At 30.5% G+C, this 21,771-nt stretch overlaps 1 protein-coding gene and 1 long non-coding RNA gene across 6 annotated transcripts in view; one reads left to right on the forward strand and one right to left on the reverse strand.

The window, feature by feature from the left end:
* Positions 1-21,771, reverse strand: part of LOC122571234 — a 66,752-nt gene that overhangs the window by 8,273 nt on the left and 36,708 nt on the right. For 3 of the 5 annotated variants that reach the window (XM_043734749.1, XM_043734753.1, XM_043734752.1), the window contains one exon: positions 7,166-7,259. In XM_043734749.1, the coding sequence (XP_043590684.1) occupies positions 7,166-7,259 (94 nt within the window). Of the gene's footprint in view, positions 1-7,165; positions 7,260-16,093; positions 16,121-21,771 lie in introns of all 5 variants that reach the window. The other 2 variants (XM_043734748.1, XM_043734750.1) reach the window with 1 other exon arrangement.
* On the forward strand, positions 16,926-18,914 carry LOC122571236. Its single transcript, XR_006317992.1, has 2 exons — positions 16,926-17,048; positions 18,302-18,914. It is a non-coding gene; the product is annotated as an uncharacterized LOC122571236 (long non-coding RNA).

Genomic DNA, 21,771 nt, shown 5'->3' on the forward strand with positions numbered 1-21,771 from the left:
CAAAAATATCACACGAGAGTGAAGTCTTGACTTAGAAAGTCCTGTTTAACTCCTCAATTCGATTACAGAGCACCCAATTGTACGGATATTAATTCGACGTTCTGCGCGACCTATTCCGGCCCACCTTTTAACTCATGCTATCGACGAAACACTTTGTACAATTCAGCTGTTCGTTCTCGTACGTTCACTCGACTAACAACGGCGACGCGTTCGATGACTAGTTTATGAAAGAATTCTTGACGTTGAACCGCGTTGCTAGGATTCGAATGATGACTTGTACGAGTAATTTAGCTTTCTTCTACTTGTTTTAACTAAGGGAAAAACCACCACCCGGCTTCTCTCACAGCCGAAGGGCGCGCGAGCTGCCAGAACTCTCCGAAAATTACCTCGTTTCGCTCATTTCAAAAGCCAACCGAGATCTGATCGGAACGATGTGGTGCGCGACGGTATATATTACCGTCTCGTGACGTCACGTGGACGCTAGGCTGCGATTGGAAGTTGCCCCGAGCGTCAGCCAATCGGATCACTTACTGCATGAAATTCGAACGGTACACGCTCGCTCGTTCACTCGAGAGCATTTCATTGTCGTCATTGCGGTTAGTTGTTGGAAAGGCCAGACGTGTACCATGTATACGTTTTTAAACATAACCGTGGAACAAGGGGAATAACGTAATCGAAATGTGATTCTAACGATTCTTTTTATATATAGTAAGTAGGAAATATTGCATAACGTTTTCAACACTTTACTGGAACCACATTTTGTACTTGTGTCGATTATCGTGCGAAACGAATCCCGAAAGTCGAAGTTTTTATTATTATAAGTAATATATTCTTAATTGTTATTGATAGATCTTCAAAGTGTTTACTTCTATATTTATATTTCATTTAATTATATTTAGATCCATTTCTATTAATAAAATTTCAATTATTCATTTTCTTTTGAATATACAAGATAACTTATCAACTTTTAATTAATTATAAATTGTTTGATATGTAAGCAACATATACAATAATATTTGCATGTTAAAAATGATAAAATGATATACGATGCAATGATTGTTTTTGTTTTGCTCGTATTCAATATTTTGACGGTATATCATGTTAACAGCGAATGTTTATTGAGAGTTTTGCGATGAAAATTTTATTTTAGATAATGTTGTTAATTTTTATAGTTATATAAGATAAATTACATATGATTTGTAAATGCTAAATACGCGTGTTTTAATGCGGTTCGAGAGGTTACAAAATGCATTCGTAGTTAATTTGATGAAAATGATGATTTTTAGTAACATTTTTATGTTAACTAATTGTTTGCTTAAATATATGCTTTAGATGTACTGTATTTTAATATATTTATATTAGATAATGTTCTTTTGAATTTCCGAAAAAATATAGCGTTTCATTTAAGTTGATCTTGGCAACACATTCGCTCACACAATACGGTATAGAGAAAAGCACGTGTCCTCCTTGAAATCACATAAATTTTGTTTTGTTTTGTCTTGTGTAACATTGCACGATATATAGCCTATAAATAATTCAAATTTATCGAATAAATCACCTTGTATAATGAAAGATACCAAAATTTGGATTTTCCTCTTTAAAATGAACGATTTATATCTTTTGATAATAAATTCTCAAACGCTTTACTATTATCCTACCTTTTATGCTGAATTATTACATCAAGTAATATAAAATTAATGATAATTATCAAGATCCATATTGCCATAAATGTTGCATACAATTTTGTGTTTTGTCAATCGAAGTCTTTGAACAAATGTTTATGAATCTGAATAGGAGTTCATATATCTCGATCCACTAATCTGTTATATTGATTCTACGTATTTAAAATAAAGTGGGAAAGTTCCAATTATATTTCATAAATAATTAATTTGTTAAACAATTCATCTTCAAAAAAAAAACTTTTTGTTACTATGAAATTACAAATTAATAGTAGAAATAAAATAAATGTGATATAATCTATTTGCAAGAAAACAAAACTGTATATAAAGAATAGGGAGTTATCGAGTTAACTCGTATGTTCTTGTCAACAGGTTGATGAACACACATAATAAACATCTATATTGTTGTTCATTCCAAGAATTGTTCTAAAAAAAGCTCGTATGTGATATTTTTATTGTTACGGGGAAGTATTGACCATGTCTTGTATGCCTTGATTTTATCTTTTGATCCTTTTGACGAATATGTTCCTCATTAAGGAGCGGCAAACAATTTTTTAGCAATCCACACGAATGGTTCGCTTATACATTTTAGGCCATTAATGTGGTCTGTTTGGCTAATGTTGAAATTTAACCTGACACTACTTAAGTAGACGCGTGTCTAGACAAAGCAGGGGTAGTTTGATGGGTGTATTCGCGTGCTCTATTTAATTAGTATCTATTCTTGTCTCCTGGGCGTGTACATAGATTGTTACTTGCGACTACATTACAAAACTAACTAAATCGATAATAAGTGTATTTACATTTACCTAATCCGGTTCATGGTCGTTGTGACCACCTTATTCGTCGCTATATTAAAAAGTAGCTTTAAAAGTCAGAAAACAGGTGTATATCATAAGATTACCTCTTTAAAATAGAATTAAGATACATATTTATAAATTATTATAATAATTAATAGACTACGAATTTTTATTCAAACTCATATTTCTGTGAACAAAATCAAAGAAGTGGAAGCTAAATAGAGATTTGCTTCATCATCCAAATATCCAAATAGCAACTAGACCGTGAATTTTTATGCATTCATGTAGAATTTCAAGATGCAAAAATGTATGGAATGAACGTATCAGTGAAAGTGAAACAAATCTCTGCTTACGTTTCATTCCTTTAGTTGCGCTCATAAAAATGTGGATTTGCACAAATATTCGCAGACTAATTATAACAAATACTTCACTTTGAATAATTCCTACATCTGTACATTTTTGCATGTTTAAATATCCCATAAATGCATAAACATCTGTAGTCTAGTAATAAATATATGTTTGTAAAATGTTACTACATACATTACGTGTACATGTACGTTATTCTATACCAATGTAATTAAAAGTTAAGTGTATAGTTTGTACAGTTTTATGAAATCGATATTCAATTAGTCATCTGTATAAACGGATGTGTAATAATTACATATTTGTAAATGTTAAATTTCTTTTTCTTTTTATGTCGGTTTGCTATCATTTGTACATGTAGTCCAATCTTTCCTGTCGTCATGATAAAACTTGACTCATCCTATCATTATCATGAACAAGATGATTGATATTGTAGCATATCTTTGTAGTACCTTATAATTGGAAATTCACGTGCTGTCCATCATTAAATCATTATATAAATATGCGAATTACGCGTGTTCCTGTAATGAATAATATTTTATATAGAAAATAAAATACGAATTTTTCTGAGTAAAACACTCAACATAGAAATCTGATGGATAAGTTCTGATATAAGCGTTTTAAGTAAATTTTGGACTTTATAGCTTGACTTCTATTTATAAATAAAAGATTGATAAATAAAATTTATATGTTTCTTTGAAATTTCAACAAATTATAGAATGTATCAATGTGTATTTAGAAAATTTCAAATGTTGGAAGCATCATATGTAGTGTGATATTAAGTATGAATAGAAACAAAGATGAAAAGTGGACAATGCGTATGACACTTAGCAGGTAGCTAATTCCATTTTTCATTTTGCTTTTATTCGACAAGCACGTTCTGTCTTAAATGATATACACACTTTCCACTGAATGACTGATTTGATACATATATTGAGTTTCATTTCTATTCAATAAAAGTGCGCTTTTACTGCACTAGCGAAAGTTATGCTCCTAATTCAAATTTAGACCTATTTTCGCGATGCCTTAGATAAACTTCAAACTGAAAACTAGCAAAATAATAAGCAAAATAATAGGAAAGAAAATTCATAGCAGATTTATATTTTGAAAATAAAGTTTCGCTGCAATTCGATACTAATATAATTCGAATTATTATATTCACATGATGAAACAATGTTTTCACTTTGATAATGGGTGAAAGATAAAACAAAACTCTCTTACACGTTCTTTGTGAAACTGTGCTAATTGTGTCAATGGGCAATAATGAGATTAGCTTAATATAATAAGACAAATTATATATTTTAAGTATCTAATTTAATTAACTTGGAAAAATTCTCTGGAGGAATAATACACACTGGAATTCATCAATGGAAACGGTTAAACGCAGTTTTGTTAGCAAACATCAAAATTAACATTAAAATTCTTTAAAGATATATTTTTTCATGTTACAAAACACCCGCTAATTATACCATATCCTCTATGTGCGAAGTCATTGAATATTTAAATGAATTTAACAAATGTTTAACGAATGATAACTTCTAACGTGCGTATTTTATGTTAATTAACGGATATACGTAACATTGTTTCATAGAAGATCTAATAACCGTGAGAAACTGTAAAATGAGTCAATCGGTTAAAATCAGTGAACAGATCCTACTGCGCATGTCATAAAAGCTACAAAACATGTTTATTTTGCCCTTGTTTATAGAGAACAGTTAGTTTGTTTTTAAATGTTACTGACGTCGATAATGATAAACTCTTTTTATTAGTGGTATTACTGCGCGGACTTGACATTTCTTCAGTCATTGTATCGCGAGTTGTTTGTCATATTCATACGTAAGTATACGAACACGTATAATAGTAAACACTTCTTATTAACTTTATTTATAAAGTTTACTGTATAAAAGCTGTAGTTAAAAATAAACAATTAATGCAATTAATAATTAATTTTTATAATTAATTTTAATATAAATAATTTAATAATATAAAATTTGATATAATAATTATAATATAAAAGATATAATATAATAATTTATATAATATAATATAAAAGATAATTTTAATATAAAAGATTAGAAATACTAAAAAAATTACATAACATGGTAAAGAAAATGATAAATTGATTTTTGCAATAGGATTAATTTTCAATCTTTGTGAAAATTGAACATTGTGATGAATGTTTCGCTCAAACTCTCTGTTATATTGAATGTAACATCTTTGATCACTTCCAATTTGTTCGCGTTTATCTAACCGGAAATTACTTTTCGTACATCTTATGGCATTTGTCAGTATATAGTATGTACACACATACTGTTTATAAGGATGACAAATTTCGATAAAAATTTCATTTACTTAATTACGGGACAACATATAGGAACAGGAACACTTTATACTATCAACAATAAAACAGATGAACATCTTTACACAAGCTACACACATCATTGTTGTCCAGATAAAGAGAGAGATAATAAAAGTTGCTTTACTATCACAGGCACAGAGAAAATTTTCAACGAAAGCGTATCGCAATGAAGTTCCTGGATTCTAATCTCGAGATTGAATTTGTTCAAGTGAAACTAGCGAAAATACGAAGAAAAATATTTTTATCGACTGCAGTCTGGATACATGGAGAAACCTTTCCGTCTAATCTCGATCACAATGCTGTTGGACAGGAAAACTTACAGTCGGATAAATCCAAGATAAAATCCTTTATTGGGATTTAAAGCGAAATTCTCTTACAGATTATCAGATTTCCACATTTCATCCACGCGAGTCTGCACGTGATTCACGAATTTCCGATTCCTGTTAAAGCACGCGACCAACGATCATATTATTACGGCATCTGGTACGTCTAATGCGCAATTATTTCATGTTATAAGGACAGTTAATGACATATTAACTGTTATTAACGTCATTTTGATTATTTGAAAAATATGATAGGGTTTGATTGCTAATGAGTTAGTTATGCATTTTTATAAAAATTGGATAATGTTTAATATTTTGCTGCAATTTTATTGTAAACTCACTTTACCCGCACACATTACTTCGCATTATTAATAGCGCACAAGATATTCCGATCTAAATAGCTAATTAATTATATGCGAAGTACGTTAAGTCACGATAATTCGCTCGTTCCGAAATCATTTGTAATAATGTTGAATTGTGTGAGTCAGATTTTCAAATGAAAACCCTGATTCACGCTACGAAATGTAAAATACAGGCTATTCATACGTTATCAGAAATTTCATTGAATAATTAGCATTGTTATGCTTAGTTTTACTTTTGAAGTCAAAGTCTAACTATAGATAGTGTTACTAAAGAATGCACGAATTGAGTATTGATACGACAAGCATCGCTTTAATATCTTCGTTCGAATTTATTAAAACGTTTTCGATTGAAATCCCATATTCCAGGAAGCTATTACAAACGAATTGCCTTATAGAAAGAAATTGTACTTATGGTTAGCAACCGACTTCATTTTCTTTTAATTTCAAATAAAAAAAAACATTTATACATTTAATTTCTAAGGTGGATCACCTTGCACGATAATACATTCATTTCCTTGGTCATTAACGTTTAACGAGTTTTAATCACGTTATTTAATTAAGTTTTGTACACGTATCGCGATATATGCATCATACACGGCGTTGCTTTCTTCTTGATAAATTTACGCCGACACTACAACGCAGTTATACACATGTTTGCATTCGACAGCAATACGAACTACGTAAGTATATCGTTTCTTGGTGGCGAACGTGCGAGACAGAGAAACAGAGAGATGACCTTAATTGGATAGAGTTTTAGTTGATGAATACACGCTATTTGTTGATGCATGTTCAATAACACGCGATTAATGCTTGAAAGGACTGTTGAACTATATCCAATTGTGTACTTTCTATTTTTAATATTTTATGCGTTCTCTATTTTCCTTCTTCCTCTGTTGGCCTTTTTTATAGTTTACAACTTCGCTCCACTGATTTATTATAACGTTTGTTATCCTTCTCATCCATTTTTCATATTGTGTGTTTTCCAAAGAAGCTCTCGAAGCCGTTGTACCAATATACGTAACTGTTATATATATTTTATTTTTGTATCGAAGACTAAATTACTAGATGTAAAAGATTAGTCTTTTTTTTGTACATAACATACTACAAGATATTCAAATACCGTTTAGTAATCATTTACAATATACGTATATTATTGTGATATATCATATGTATTAATAAACTCTAAGAGGTTTAGAAAATGTTTTGGAAAATGCAAAATACTTACGTTGTCGTATTCTAAGGTGTTAAATGTTCTTTAAAATATTAGTATATGTTTTATTACCTGATCGTTACAGCAAGGAGAACGATGATAACGCCGACTAATAGCAAAGCGATCAATACGCCACATATCATGTACACGCTGTCGACAGGAGGATCTGCATAAATAAAAATAATTATATTTCATTATTAGTACGTTCGAAATATCTAATCGTATGAATACAATGGATAGAATGATAATTTAGTGAGTGTCGCTGCTTTTTTAATTAACAAATGCATTTATCTTTATTATTGTTGAAAACTAAAAACAGATTCCTTTGTATTTTATTTAACTTCTCATTCCCATAGTATTTCATTATTTTGCACAATCTCATTTCATTTCTTATATACTACAAGGGTTGCATGTATCCTGAAATAAAACTATACTTTTATGACATCATTGTATCGTTCGTCAGAATGACCTGCGATGTTCATTCATCCCTGGATGTTACCCTTCGAAAGCTGTCTCGGTATTATAAATCAATACACATATTATAACGTTGTATATGACGTCAAATTTATATGACGTTAGATTTTTATAACGTTTTAAGTAATGACGTCGTTTATTCATAAAAATTAAACTTAGTTATTGTAACTTTACTTGATGTATATAGGTACATGGTCGATGAAAACAGGAATTATATACTTATAATCTTAAGATCTTAATCTAAAGATCCCGGTACTTATAGATGACTCGTATTTTTGATAGAGTTATATTCTCAAATATACTAAGGATTTGTAAAAAAAAAAAATCTTGTTAAGCGTACATTGAATTCAGAGTTTTTGAAATCCTGTTATCTAGCTAAATTGATCTTTAACCTCTAGTCTAAGTATTTATTATATCTTTGAGTAGGGGATTAGCTTGCAACTAATTAGGAACTAAGTCGCAGACTTTTCCATCGTTACTTTGTTGTTGAAAAAGATTCTTACGATACGACAGATACCAATTGACACATTCGTATCATTTTCAAATAGCTAGCAATAAATTATCGTCGGCTAGTATCGCTTCTACGCGGCAAGTATTTAGGTACATGGTTAAGCATATAACAATAAGTATGTCTCTTAGTGTCTCAACCTCGAGTTTCTGCTTTGTATCAGGGCTTCCTAATTGATGTTATAGGTAATTTTCCTTTCTAGCATTCACTAACAAGGGTGTTAGCATGTGTAGATGGAGTGCACACACAGATTGGGAAAAGTTCTTCCCTCTTGTTAAAGGTCGTCTGACAAATTACCTACCTGTCTTCTCCGAAACAAAATTTTACCTGCCTCAACCTGTGTAGTAGTTTGAGGTATTGTTTTCATCAGAGGTGAGAAAGTCTATTTTAAGAAGGTGGACGTTAAGTCGAAGTTGAAAGTTATTGGTATATAATTTAGGATCACCAGTTAACCATTTCGAACAAATTTCTATTTCTATGATATAGGCTTAGGACTAAGGTTGAGGAACTTGTGCTGTATAATAGTTTTAGGACGTATAGAAAATCGGATAGTAAGATTTAGGGGATTTATGTAGAGTGTACGTATTAAGCATCTTTCAACGAAAATTTCTAAGTTGCAAGGATCCTAACGGTCCTAATGGGTCCTAACGGATCTAAGAAATCTATTACACTGCTTCATCAAAGCTATCTCTGAAATTATTTGAAATATAATATTATCATGAATCTATTTTACAAATATTTTCATAATTCAGTCTTTTGATTGGAAAGGAGTTTCATTATCTTCAGCATACATTACCTATATTACCAGTTGCAAGTATGGCATTACTGTCAGCTACATCTAAGGCAAACACTACCGTCTGTGTATTCATGATTACTGTACCGTGCTACTACAAATATATTCTGATGATTCAATCCACTAGTGAGGAACAGTAGAATTGATACTAAGTAAAGCGTGTCATTGTTTATAAACACGAAAAACAATTAAAATTGTAGACGTTTTGCAGACACGAGTCTATTCATAAATATTTGTAATAGATAACGATACGTTTCTTATAACTTTTATAATAATTTATGGAAGCTATTAATAACTTTTATATCACACATGTTTATTTTATGTGCATAGAACATTTTTTTACGATATTGGTATATCTAATACATTCTTTAGATAGTCTAAACAAATACAAAAAAATTAAAAGTATACAGTAACGGTATAAAATGTCTGCATTATACTTGAATGTCAACGGATTTATCGATCGACACAACTCAACCACAGGAGTTATAAAAATGGTTAACCTTCCCCGACGAGGAAGATTTTTTTTATAGCTTGACGCAGCTGCATTCTGCAAGCACTTTATTTTCCCATGTTCATAAATAATTCTCTTAATAGTTCTTTAATATTTCCTTTTAAGAAAAATATAGATGGTAGAAAAATGTCAACTTTAGAAACCCATTCGCCAAACTCTGCCTTCTGAAAATGAATTTTGATACGAACTAGTGTAAGTTAACTTATTTCTGTTATGGTAAACTAGGTGGTAAGCTACGGTAGACTTAAAGAATGTATGCCTTTGATACTAATTAATGAGTGTATTCAATATATAACCACCAGATCGTCGCAAACAATGTAGTAATTCATAACTATACGCGATTAATGTCATTATAATACATCGCTGTATATATGTTTTACTGAAAGGACAAACGTCCTCTGGCAAACAATAATCCATAAAGAAGGCTTTTTTTGAGAGAGAATAAATTAATCTAGAGAAATGCGCGGGAATCTGACAGTGACGAATTAGTGATGGATCAATGCAAATATTTTCGATCGACATTTAATACAATGTATCGGAAAGGCTATTTCGCCATTTAGTACGATTTAAAAGTAATTCCATTCCGTATCTCTTATTTCTAATAGCTATTAAATGTTATTGATCTTTCTATCTTTCGATTCTTAGAGTGATAAGGGTAAGCAAGGATTATGATAACATTTAGCACGTATTAAATCATTCAAAACAAAGCCAGATCATTCGAATGGGAAGCTTTCTTTTCACTTAATAGGAGAAGTAGCTCTGTCCTGCTACCGATGATATTGAGTTGGTCACAGAAATATAGCAATCTTTGTAGCTGTCGGTATTAACTTTTATTCTGTATTTGATGGATTTGAAAGATTATTCGTTATGATCGGATAATCTACATTTCTCTGAACCTTCGCCATTGATCATCCAATAAACTCAGTAATTAAAAACGTATGAAATTGATCAGACGAAAAAGTATAGTACATCATTCATTTTAATTTTTGATCAAAATATTTTTATATTAATAGATACTGTCTAGTAAATAGCTATTATAAAATTATTTGAAGGAATTTATCATTCAAAAATGCGAAGGACTTTTCGATTAAAGTTTTTGAATCTTCATGGAAACAAATTGCGTATATTTATTATAAATAGAATGTTTCGTCTTCAAATTTTCTTTAAGCTTTGTTATAAACTTCTCAACAATCCAATATTAAAGAACAACATTTCTTTTTATACATATGGTCGTAGAAAGAAAATTCTATTTTTACATCTTTCAACGCATAAATTTCTAATGCTATAATCGTAACAACAGGCGTAAATTGTATTCTCTAAAGAAGAGGTTTACTGTGTATTTATATCCTATTTTTATTGTGATTTAATCAGTTCGACATGTAATATCTGTCTGCGTGTACTAATTTCCATCTGGAAGTTTGGTTTATTCTTATTTATAACCGAGTAATTACAGTGACTGGTTATTTTCATTGAAATGATGAGGCCATTTTATCTGGGATTAAGCGGTTAGCAGATAGAAAGCCTATAAATAACTTTATTTGCATTTCTGTCCTTGTACTTAACATGAACGTAATATAAAATTGCAACAATTTTTAAAAAGCTGATAAAAATAGAAAAGATTATATGTCTATTTATAATCCCAGATTCTTTCTTTTTTTATTATCTATCTTCTTGCTATAATCTTTCTATCATTATAAGTGAATATATTTTAATTTTCATATTAAATTCTCCTTCAACCATGATTATGAATTAAGTTAAACTAAAGTAAATAATTGAATCAACGAGTTTATACCGAGAGAGATCATAAAGAGAATTTGTTATTTTATATTCTATAACATTGAATGATGAATCATTTTTAAAAACTTAAAAGCATAGACCGTTTCATCAATTTTCAATTGATTACCTGATCATCTTTAGAAAGAGTTAACAATATGTAGAAACAATTAAGATAATAAGACAATGAAGTGATTATTATTTCCATGATCGTCTCAGTTTGACACAATATTCGAGTCTTGACAAGTGTTTTATGACGATGAAGACGCACATTTGTTGTCAACACGTGATGAAATACGTACGTGTATATAATTTATATTGAAACATATTGCAATTTGCATATGTAAGTACCGTTGCTTGACAACTAACGCGAATTTAAGAGCAAGATTATCGAGAGCAGATGCCCCTTTGTATTCAGCAGATCGTTGGGTGTAAACAACGCTATTTCAACCAGCCTGAACGTGAACAGTTTAGAACCATTTATCCGCAGCGCGAAGGAACCTTCTGACGCAAATGTATAACTCTTTCGCGCCATAAAGACGCTTATTGGCCAAGATTCAAAGTATACACCAGGAACCGTTCGAAAAATTACAATGATTCAAAGACATTTATTTGTCAAAAAGAAAAAGAGGAAGGAGCAAAAGTTGTGTTAACTTACGCTCGACACCGTTCGTAAGGTAGTTAAATTTTAAAAATTAAGAAAAAGTATATAGAATTAATTAGATAAACTTTCATTCTGATTATGTACATACAAAGTTGGTAATGTTAAGGACTTGAAATTATTTTAATTCTCCGTTTTCTATCTTTCATTTTCTACTCTGTTACTATTGATTACTTATTAAACAAGTTTATTTCTATAATGGATATAATCTCTCTCGATAAAATCGTTTTATCCCCCTACACAGTCATAGATTTATAAATTGTTATAATAATAGTAAAAAGTCTCTTAATTCTCAACTTTGGCTTAATTTGAATTGAAAATTTTTCTCCATCTGTTACGGTCGATGTATCTGATGCCATTTTTGCTTATTGTTTATTCAAATATATTGCACATGTCTGAATTTAATGTTAATTTAAGTATTAATGTCACGTCTTTACGTATTTTTAGTTCAGCTATTATATAATATCACGCTATTACGATAGTTTTATTTGCTGTACTAAAGTAAGAGTGGAACGAGATAACGTAAGGTTAACATAAGTTTAATTATCAAGAAGCCTAATCATAATTGTGAAATTTAACTTGTACTTTCCTTCAAGAATAATTACAGGATATTTGTAACAATTAGTTTCAATTTTTTTTAATTAATTTGATATTTAATTGAAAAGTTATTCGGTTCTGAAGTTTACCGAAAAAAGTAATATATTCAAAATTTTTAGTCAATAATATACATCACAGGGATCAGAAACATAGTGACCATTTCGCGTCAAATATTTTGTATACTAATATCTAGAGTTTGTTCAAATTGAAGTACAATATGTTGTAATTCAAAATAACAAGCCGTCAAAATTATCAATTCTTAGTTGTATAAAAATTACTCTCGCAAATAAATTTTTATCTCTATTATTTATTACGTATCATGAACTTTGCTTTCTTTTTTGTTTTAATTTTAAAACACTATCTTTAATCAGTTTTCTACTGTACTCCTAAAATCATTTTTGCAATACAAAAATATTCAAGATATTTTTATTTTACAAACTCAAGTCCCGATTCAAGGCTTACAAAATTTGTAAGAAATATTTTCATATTCTCTCATTTGTTCTCTTTAAATTAATCTTTTTCAGCTCGTGAGTATATTAAAATTATGTGCTAGGAAAACGCTTTGTGCGTAAGCGTATGACTCAAACTAGGAAACTGCTATTCCATTGTCTATCTCGCGCGTCTACCTTGGATTTTTCAAAGAGTTTTCAAAACCCATGAACAAGGAAGTTAATCGAGCCTATCTAGGAAACTAAAAGGAAAAAAAGTTATGCTCGTGCCATACTCAGAGGAGGAAGGTCGTACACAGAGAACATTGAAGCAGACAAATCAGTGAGACAACTAGGCGCAATTTCACTTATGTCTTATCTTTTCGTAATCAGATTCTGTTTAATATCGCTAGAAATTAAACAAAGATCGTATATTTATTAAAAAGAAGCTAGAGTTACGTATTACCAAACAGATTCTAAATATTAGGAATCCTAGGTAAGATGACTCATCTCGCATAAAATAGCGTTTAATAACTTTGAGAAGCAAAATATTATTACATTACGTTACGGTGAAATACGCACATACATTTTCAATACAAGTTGCTATTTAAGGGATTGTGCTGTATCATTTTTTACGAATTCTTTCAAACAATTTATAACACTTCGCAATTTCTTATAGTATCGAATGTTTATCTCAATTATTTGATTACAAAAGTCTAATATTTTCCTTGATCACTTTCTATTATTGATTTTCTTTGTTAGGGTGAATGACTCGCTTGACGTTGATGTTTGCATTTCACTGGAATTTTAAAGAAATTATTACACAATATATATGTAATTATCTATTTGTATCTTTGCAATTCTTTAAAATTGTTTGTTCTCCTTGAAGAAATCTTTTAAATATGAGATGCAGAAATATTTCGAAAGTAAGCAGTAATTATCTTTCTTTGCGAACTACTTTCTTTGGTTCACTTTCGGACCAAATCGTGATATTCGATCATAACTTGTTTTTTGAGTTTGAAGAAAATATGAAGAATTATAATATACAAAAAATACAGGTCATTGACTGACTGAGAATGTTTCGTAAAATATAGTTTGAGAGTACAATAGAATCTGGCTGAACCATTGTTGTGAAAATCAGTTTGTTAGCTTTTTGTGGTGTTATGTCAGTCCGAAGGGTAATAAATCATAAACTTTAAACGTTTCCCGTCATTTCCAATTTATGATTCAAATTTTCGAGATCGAATTTCGTAGATTTCCCGTCTTATTGACGTCAAACGTCACGTAAATATCACGTGCTAGATTCGTGGCATCTCGATGCTATACCACGGAAAGTTTCTTCAATTAGAAACCGATTGATCGACTTCATGGAGAGTTACCGCCTTAAGCTATTTTCAGACGTCGTGCCGCTTAGTTTAGCGATTAAGCGAAAATAGAATTACAGTTATCGAGTTTTATAGAGATCATTGCTCTAACGAATGTATTCACTATATTAAATACCAACATATCGAGAAATTAATTGTGCAATATATTTTCCAGGTGATGGTTAGTTCATTCGTGATAATGAAATTGCTTACGGTTTAAAGTGACTCAGAAAGTATTACAACACTTATCATGGAAAACTTAGGTAGATGTATTGTATGTACTATATGAAACTCAAAAAAAATTTTATCACTAATAAATGTCATGACTTTTATATATATCTTCAAATTAATTTATGATTATCGATACGTTTATAATTGTTAATGATTTATTATTATGATGGCCGTGTCTCGTTACAGTGGCAATAAAATTTTTCAATGTTTTCTATAACAATCATAATATGCTCATAAAAGTTTTCCATAAATGTTCAAATATTTTCGTGATTTATATGTATATAAATGAAATTTATCTTGTACTGTGAAGTATGTAAAAATAACAAGGTCAGTGAGATTAGTATAAAAATACAAAATAATAATTGTTTAATATTGTAAGATCCTCATTCGCTGTTCAGTGTAGCTAGACCTCAATCTTCTAACGGTTAAACATCCTCGATCTACCAACCAATCCTAGGATTCCACGAAAACACACCCTCGAGATACGTTCCCTCTTCAAACCGTATAAATAGATCTCATTCATTGAAAAATAGATAATATGAAACATCATGTGAGTCATATTCTAAAGATCTTACTCTCTTGTCAGTTCGGTTACTGCTATATGTTTATTTTTCCTTAACTGTTAACCGGGGAATCAAGTTAACTCATCATTTGGATTTCCAATCTCTTGGATATAATTTCTTTATTTATACTATCCTTGCTTTTCTGTCTGATACCTTCTTTCATTACAAGTTGAGTTCATTACCACAATAAATCTATCTTCAGCTGAAATTTAATTTTCTCGAAAACGTAGTTTCAAATGAAAACGATCTTATTCCGAATTTCCGTCGTATTTTCGCATGGAGAATAACTTCTCGTGTATTATCATATATGCTGCCACACCCTATGTAAAGATTCTCTGTGATTTTCCGCATGCCTTTCGATTTAATTAGAAAAGGTTGCATCCTCGGTCATCCGATATATCAGACGGTATCATCTTTAACGTTTAATGTTAACATTAAAAAAATATAGCCCGGAAAAGGTTAGGATCAATGGTGCGCGATGTGGACGCTGATAATAATATCGTTTAAAAATCGATTCATAACAGACTGTGTGAAAATACGTTACGTGTCTGCATAAACGCGGCAATGATCGATACATTATAACGACGTCATTCTTTGCGACATTTTCTAACTTTATTCATACGGTTTTGAAAAATTAAAAGACACACACGTGTGTAGTTCTTAATGGGGACATTAAACGCACTGATTGTAACGTTGCCGATATAAATTCAATAAAGAACAAGACGCTAACATATTCTGTCAATTATGAATCACTGTACAACAGTCGAACCAATATTTTCCAAATTGACGAATTCAACAAAATGCTTAGTCTTAAAGATTTTTCCGCTTTAGTCGAGTTGCCTGAATTCGCAGAGGATTTCACGAAAATTTTAATTCATTCAAGGGAATTGAAAAGACACGACCATTAAATTAAAGAAGGATTTCCAAATTCGAACTTTCCTATGAAAGAGCTTCGATACGTATAAACGTGAAATAAATTAATTCATGAGCTAATCGCAAAAGCAATTGTAACGTGAGCTAACTTCTTTCTCTGAAATAATTGCGTCGGATTAACGATAGACACTCTTTTAATAACCCATTAATGTAAGGTCACTCACCAAGATGCGACAACAATTGCAAGGACTCTGAAACAATAAAAACGAGTGAAATTAATAGCAGTTCCTGCGTAGAGAGACAGACGCATATGCAACCATGGTAGCTGTCGCGCCGCGAGTAATATCACAATTCGCGTTACCACGTAGAGTTCACGAAGGTCAAAGAGAACTGGATGCCAAATACGTTCCCATCTTCACTTTCTTTCCAATACATGTAGCAATTATTTATTGTAGAGATTCTTTTCCTCCATTAGATCCCTTCATTTACTCATTGTATTTCTCATTAGATTCCTTTCGTTTCTATGGTTGGTCGTATCATTCCTCAATAAAAAACGTCAGTGATAAGTAATTTAATTTCTAAGTATCCGTAAACTATCTTTTCTCTCGTTACTTTCTAATATCTTGTAAGAAATAACTGTAGTACGTTATTTTAAAAAGACAAGCCTATTATATAATATTATCACCTTGAAATTAAAGTACCTTTTAAGCTAATGATATTGTGACCAACAACGTAACACTTTTTTTGTAGATAATAACGAGCCGCGTCGATTAAAGCTATTTATTAAAAAAAAGAAAAACAAGTTGACATTCCTTTAGACCCCCATCTGCAGAAAAAGTGAAAAACTTATATCAAATTGCATCATGTTTACAGAAGAAATATTGACGCGAATGTATTACGTTCTTAACGACGGTAATGGATTATTTTAAGCACATTAAGTCTTTGAGATTCGATAGAACGATTTCTAAGGGTGCCATCGAAATCAGAACATAGTCGGAAAGGGAGGTAAGGGGAATTATATGCGTCACAAGTCTCTGTCGGTCTAAAAGCAATGGGTTGCCTTCCTAAATGCTCAGGATTATTTTCAAGCCGTGACCTGGCTTCTGAGTTTATATTTGAATGCGCAAGAAGTACTTTCAAGAGGACCGATACCTACCCAACGTTCTTCAATATTTTCAGGTACGCGCGCGTAAATTTAAACCACCTATACTTGTACCGTACCCGAAGTATTCGTATATCATATCATTTAATCATCAACGTAATGAGTAACACCAGAAGCTTCAATTTCTGGAATTTTTTATTTAAAAATGTAACCTATAATCCTAAATCCTATAATCCGAAAGCAGTGGCTCAACTCCACAAGATTTATGAATGACGAGTATAAACACTTAAACATTGTCGAACGAAGAAAATATCTGCGCATCAAAACTGTTGTAAATTTAAAATATCAGAAGTAAAACTAAGATAGAATGAAATTTATATGTTTACCAAGGTGAACTTAAGTTAAACAAATTATCATTATTTTTGGAAAAGAACTTTGATCGATGCAATATTAAGATTACATTGTATATCGTTACAGTAGAATTTTATTTTTCTCATCACTTTAGCAAGCGGTATGACTAGAGAGTATAAAAACTTAACTAATTCTGTTCACTACCCACGATTTTTCATTTGAATAATAGGAAGTACACCTCCAATGACAATTGAATCAAGTCATGATCCACGATCATGAGTAATATCAATTAAAGTAGATCGCCGTGCATGATGTGCCAATTTTGGGCAAGGAAATTCAAATGATCTTATGTTTGTTAGATGTATCATCATAATTCTAAAACTTCTTTAAAAAGAAATGATTTCATCATAAATAAACGAAGTTCTTGTTTTTTGTATAACATGTAAGTACTATTTAACTTATGAGGCTTTCAGCGACTACGTATTTATCGATACATAACTTGGAGTTGAGAATCATGCTCATTATATTGTCAGATTTAAGTTTGATAGATATTCGGATACGTTTTATCGATGTTTGATCGAACATAAACACTTGGGATATTATTTATTGCCAGAAATGTCTCAACCCAAAATACAAGATAAGAAATAAAACAAAATTAACATTCAAGCAAGATGTTGATAATATCATCACGCCCGAATTGAAATTGTTATTTAATTTAGAAATTGTTTACGAATAATTTACTACATGAAAAATAATCTTCTACAAACTATACTGAAATTAAGATAGATAACAAATTAAATATAATTATAAATTCTGTAGTTTTCCAATTTTATACACAATATTACGTAAATTTTGTCAGATAAAGTTACACGAATTCCAAACAAACAAGTTCAAGTTCTCTCAGACTTTATAGTAGACTACTAAATTACGTTATAAATTTGTGCGACTGTGTTGCGATCCAACTCTGCTTTTTCCGCAGACGAAATTTAGACCAGACAGAGGTGGATAAACCCGGTTTCGACAATTTTTCGCGACATTGGCAACAACGACATCGATGGCGACAAAACAAGTAGTAGCCAAGTACGAATGCCAGAAAACATCAAACTTGTGGTTTGCATTTATAATGATGTAGCTATTTCAACATTGATTTCATCCAGATGATTCCACATAGACCTCGTTTATTTCATCGTACAAATCGACCACGTAAATAGAATCACCTAAATATCTCTGTTATTTTTATAGTTGTGAAAATGTTTTATGGTGGAAGCTATAGGATGCTAGCAATAATTTTCCTTTGGAGAGCTCTCGAAGATTTCAAGGATGCTTCTACTTCTTCTTTTTAATTGCGTTCTATAGTTTTTTATTTTTAACAGAAAGCGGCCGTTTGGAAGATTTCAACGACCCATGACCATAGTACAAGGTCATTCCTTAGCAAAACTTAAGTTAGGACTTGGAGAGTCTTAGTAGTGTGAAATAAAAGATACAGAAGAGGCGCGGTTAAGATATTAAATTTGAAGAATTCTTTCTGATATTCAATGTATGCTTTTAAATAATATTCCAATTATAATATACTATTTTTATTAAAAAAATAATACTGAGTAACTCATTAAACCATATGTATTATATACATATGTAATACTAATTAATTCTTTTTAAAAAAGTACTTACATCATGCCTTACTTGTTTGAATTCTTGTATTTGTGAATAAAGAACACAAATGTGTTAAATACAATTCAAACTCTTTACTTATATAACATATGTATATTGTATATTGGTTAGTTAAATAATTTATTTATGTAGACTGTCAGTAAATATTTTGTATTACAAGAAATTAATATGCAGAAAATATAGCGAGCGCACTCATTTTAATACATTTCTGTAATTAAATTCAAATGAAATTTTTCACTTAATATTCATGAAGAGTTTCGTTTGGCATATAAGTCTCTACGTACGTAAGTCATAAGTAGTACTCTATCCGAAATCATGTAAAGTGCACAATCAGACGTGTTCCGTCTGTTTGCCAAGGACTCACGACGCAGCTATCATTTGATATTTCAGAATACGTGGTCATGTGTAGCTTCATGCGCAATTTCAAAGAATATAACACGTTAATTAACTCCCACTTAATTTATCGTGCGCTTTATTTGTCTTTAATAAATCAAATCGTAACAAAAAAAATTTTAACTTCGAGTTTTATGATATTTTTATATCGTCTTGCGATAAGCTTGTTGCCAAGAACGTAAGTACTTGGGATTTCCTGCTATTTTAAGGAAAATACGTTTGAAAATGTTCGAATATGTCATCGAAATTATCGAAGAACCAAAGAATTATAGTTAGGAACACTGACATACTCGTACCGTTTTATTGGCAAGGCAATCTTTTTATAACTATTAAATCTTAAGTCTAGAAATCTTAAAATCGTTTCCTGCCTTTTGTATATTGATGTATTCATATTAATATTATGCATGAAAATATACGTCAGAGAAAAATTATATATATACTATGTATGTATGTATATATATACTATGTATTTGAAGATATTATTTCAACAATACTATTACCACAGTTATGTGGAATAAATAATTTCTAGCGTTAAAACAAGTTTTAAGCATAAATTTCATTGTACATTGATTATTTTGATCGAGTGTCTCTACATAACCTGTTTAAAAACTTTTAACTCTGATGTTAATATTTCATAATAATTATTAATTTGTTAGATGGAATATCTAATGCTTGACGCAATAATTTATTTACCTTGATCGATGACGTCAATTTTATCTTACTAAGTACATTCATCTAGGTTTTCTTAGAAACTACTAATAATATCGTATCAAATAATATGCCATGAAGATACTTGCTTTTGAGATAAAGTATAGTTTACTAAAATAGAGTTAATAGAGTGTAACTCCAAGTAGAGTGGACTGTAGATGAAATAAAACTAGACACACGTCCTTAATTTCTTTGTGATTCTACTGTTAGTTAATGTAATATGTTGCATAATGTGTGTACATGTGTGAGATATTGGAATACAATGGATAAAAAGAAGACAGAAACAAGTAATCATCAAAATGAATACGACTTTATTCTAAGAGGCGTTACGGTGACATAGAAAATGTTGAGAGTCGACGAAGTACTTTTACCCAGGTGAACCAATGATATTTTGATAAATTAATCTATCATCTTTGATTGATGTTTAATGACGCCGATCACTTAACGTTTAATATCTTGAACTCTTCAGATATCGAATTAAACGAAATTTGATAAAGATTGAAGGTTAATTAGCAGAATTTCTTGTTTTTCTAATTATCACAGTACGATTGCTAAGTGTTAAATAACCTTTTAGTTTGAACATAATTTCAACTTCTTTTGTTAGCAAAACTTATTCTTAACTTTCAGTGGAAATTTACCTTGTATTAAGTGGAAAACAAAAATATGATGGAAATTACAACAATTTTCTATAAAATTTTAGATACAATAATTTTAATTAAGCTCGATATATATGTAATTATCTTTTATTAGCATGTTATATAAAAAATATAGCAAAATAGTTTTCAATATCGATTACACATTAGTGTTCATCTTACGGTATAAATAATATGGAAAATTAATTTAAGTATATATGTATACATAATTATTTTTCAATAACATACTCTATAAAAAACATAGAAAAATGTTAAAGTTTATCGTGTGTCGTGTGCTTTAATAAAGAAACTGTCTCTCACGACGAAGGATACTGAAGCTTTCAGCATACATACTAAATGTTTGTAAGGTGATATATTTTGCAACGTTAGCCCTATGGAAGGAATGGGAAAATGGTAGGAAAATTTTCGAGCCACGAATACGTCTCATATGCTAAGCGTGTGATTATCACGTGCTGGCCTATTACGTTTAGGAAGCAGCTGGCGGTAAACTAATGTTGATTGTTCCGTTGAACGAAAGGTTAACCGACAATTGAACTATTCTCTGTTACGTTGCCATCAAAAAGAACGATAATCGTTTCGATTGTACAACTTCTTCTAATTAACGTTTACGCTGAAAATTAACAAACATACAGTTGTTTTTCCTTTGACAAACATACAACAAACGAAGGTCTAGTTTAATTATATGCCTGTACCAGGTGAAATTTTATTTACTATATTGCTTAAAGTGTAAATGTAGATGACATATTTTTGAAACTTTTTATATTAAACTAAGAAATCTATTTTTCGTAAAGCGAGTAGAGGCGCGATAAGTTACGACTGATTCCAATCTGGGACATGACATTAACCATAATTAATATTGTAATTTTGATTTTATAAATTACTACAAAATTCTTTAACTACCTGCCCTATGTTTATGCATTTATACGATTGAATTGAATATAAATTTCATATTCGCGCGCACAGTAAAAGAGTAAATCGAAGAGGGCGTAAGAAACACTCCGATCTTTTTCGAAAGACACGAAGTCTC

Source organism: Bombus pyrosoma, linkage group LG9, assembly GCF_014825855.1.
Source record: "Bombus pyrosoma isolate SC7728 linkage group LG9, ASM1482585v1, whole genome shotgun sequence".
NCBI classification, from domain to species: domain Eukaryota; kingdom Metazoa; phylum Arthropoda; class Insecta; order Hymenoptera; family Apidae; genus Bombus; species Bombus pyrosoma.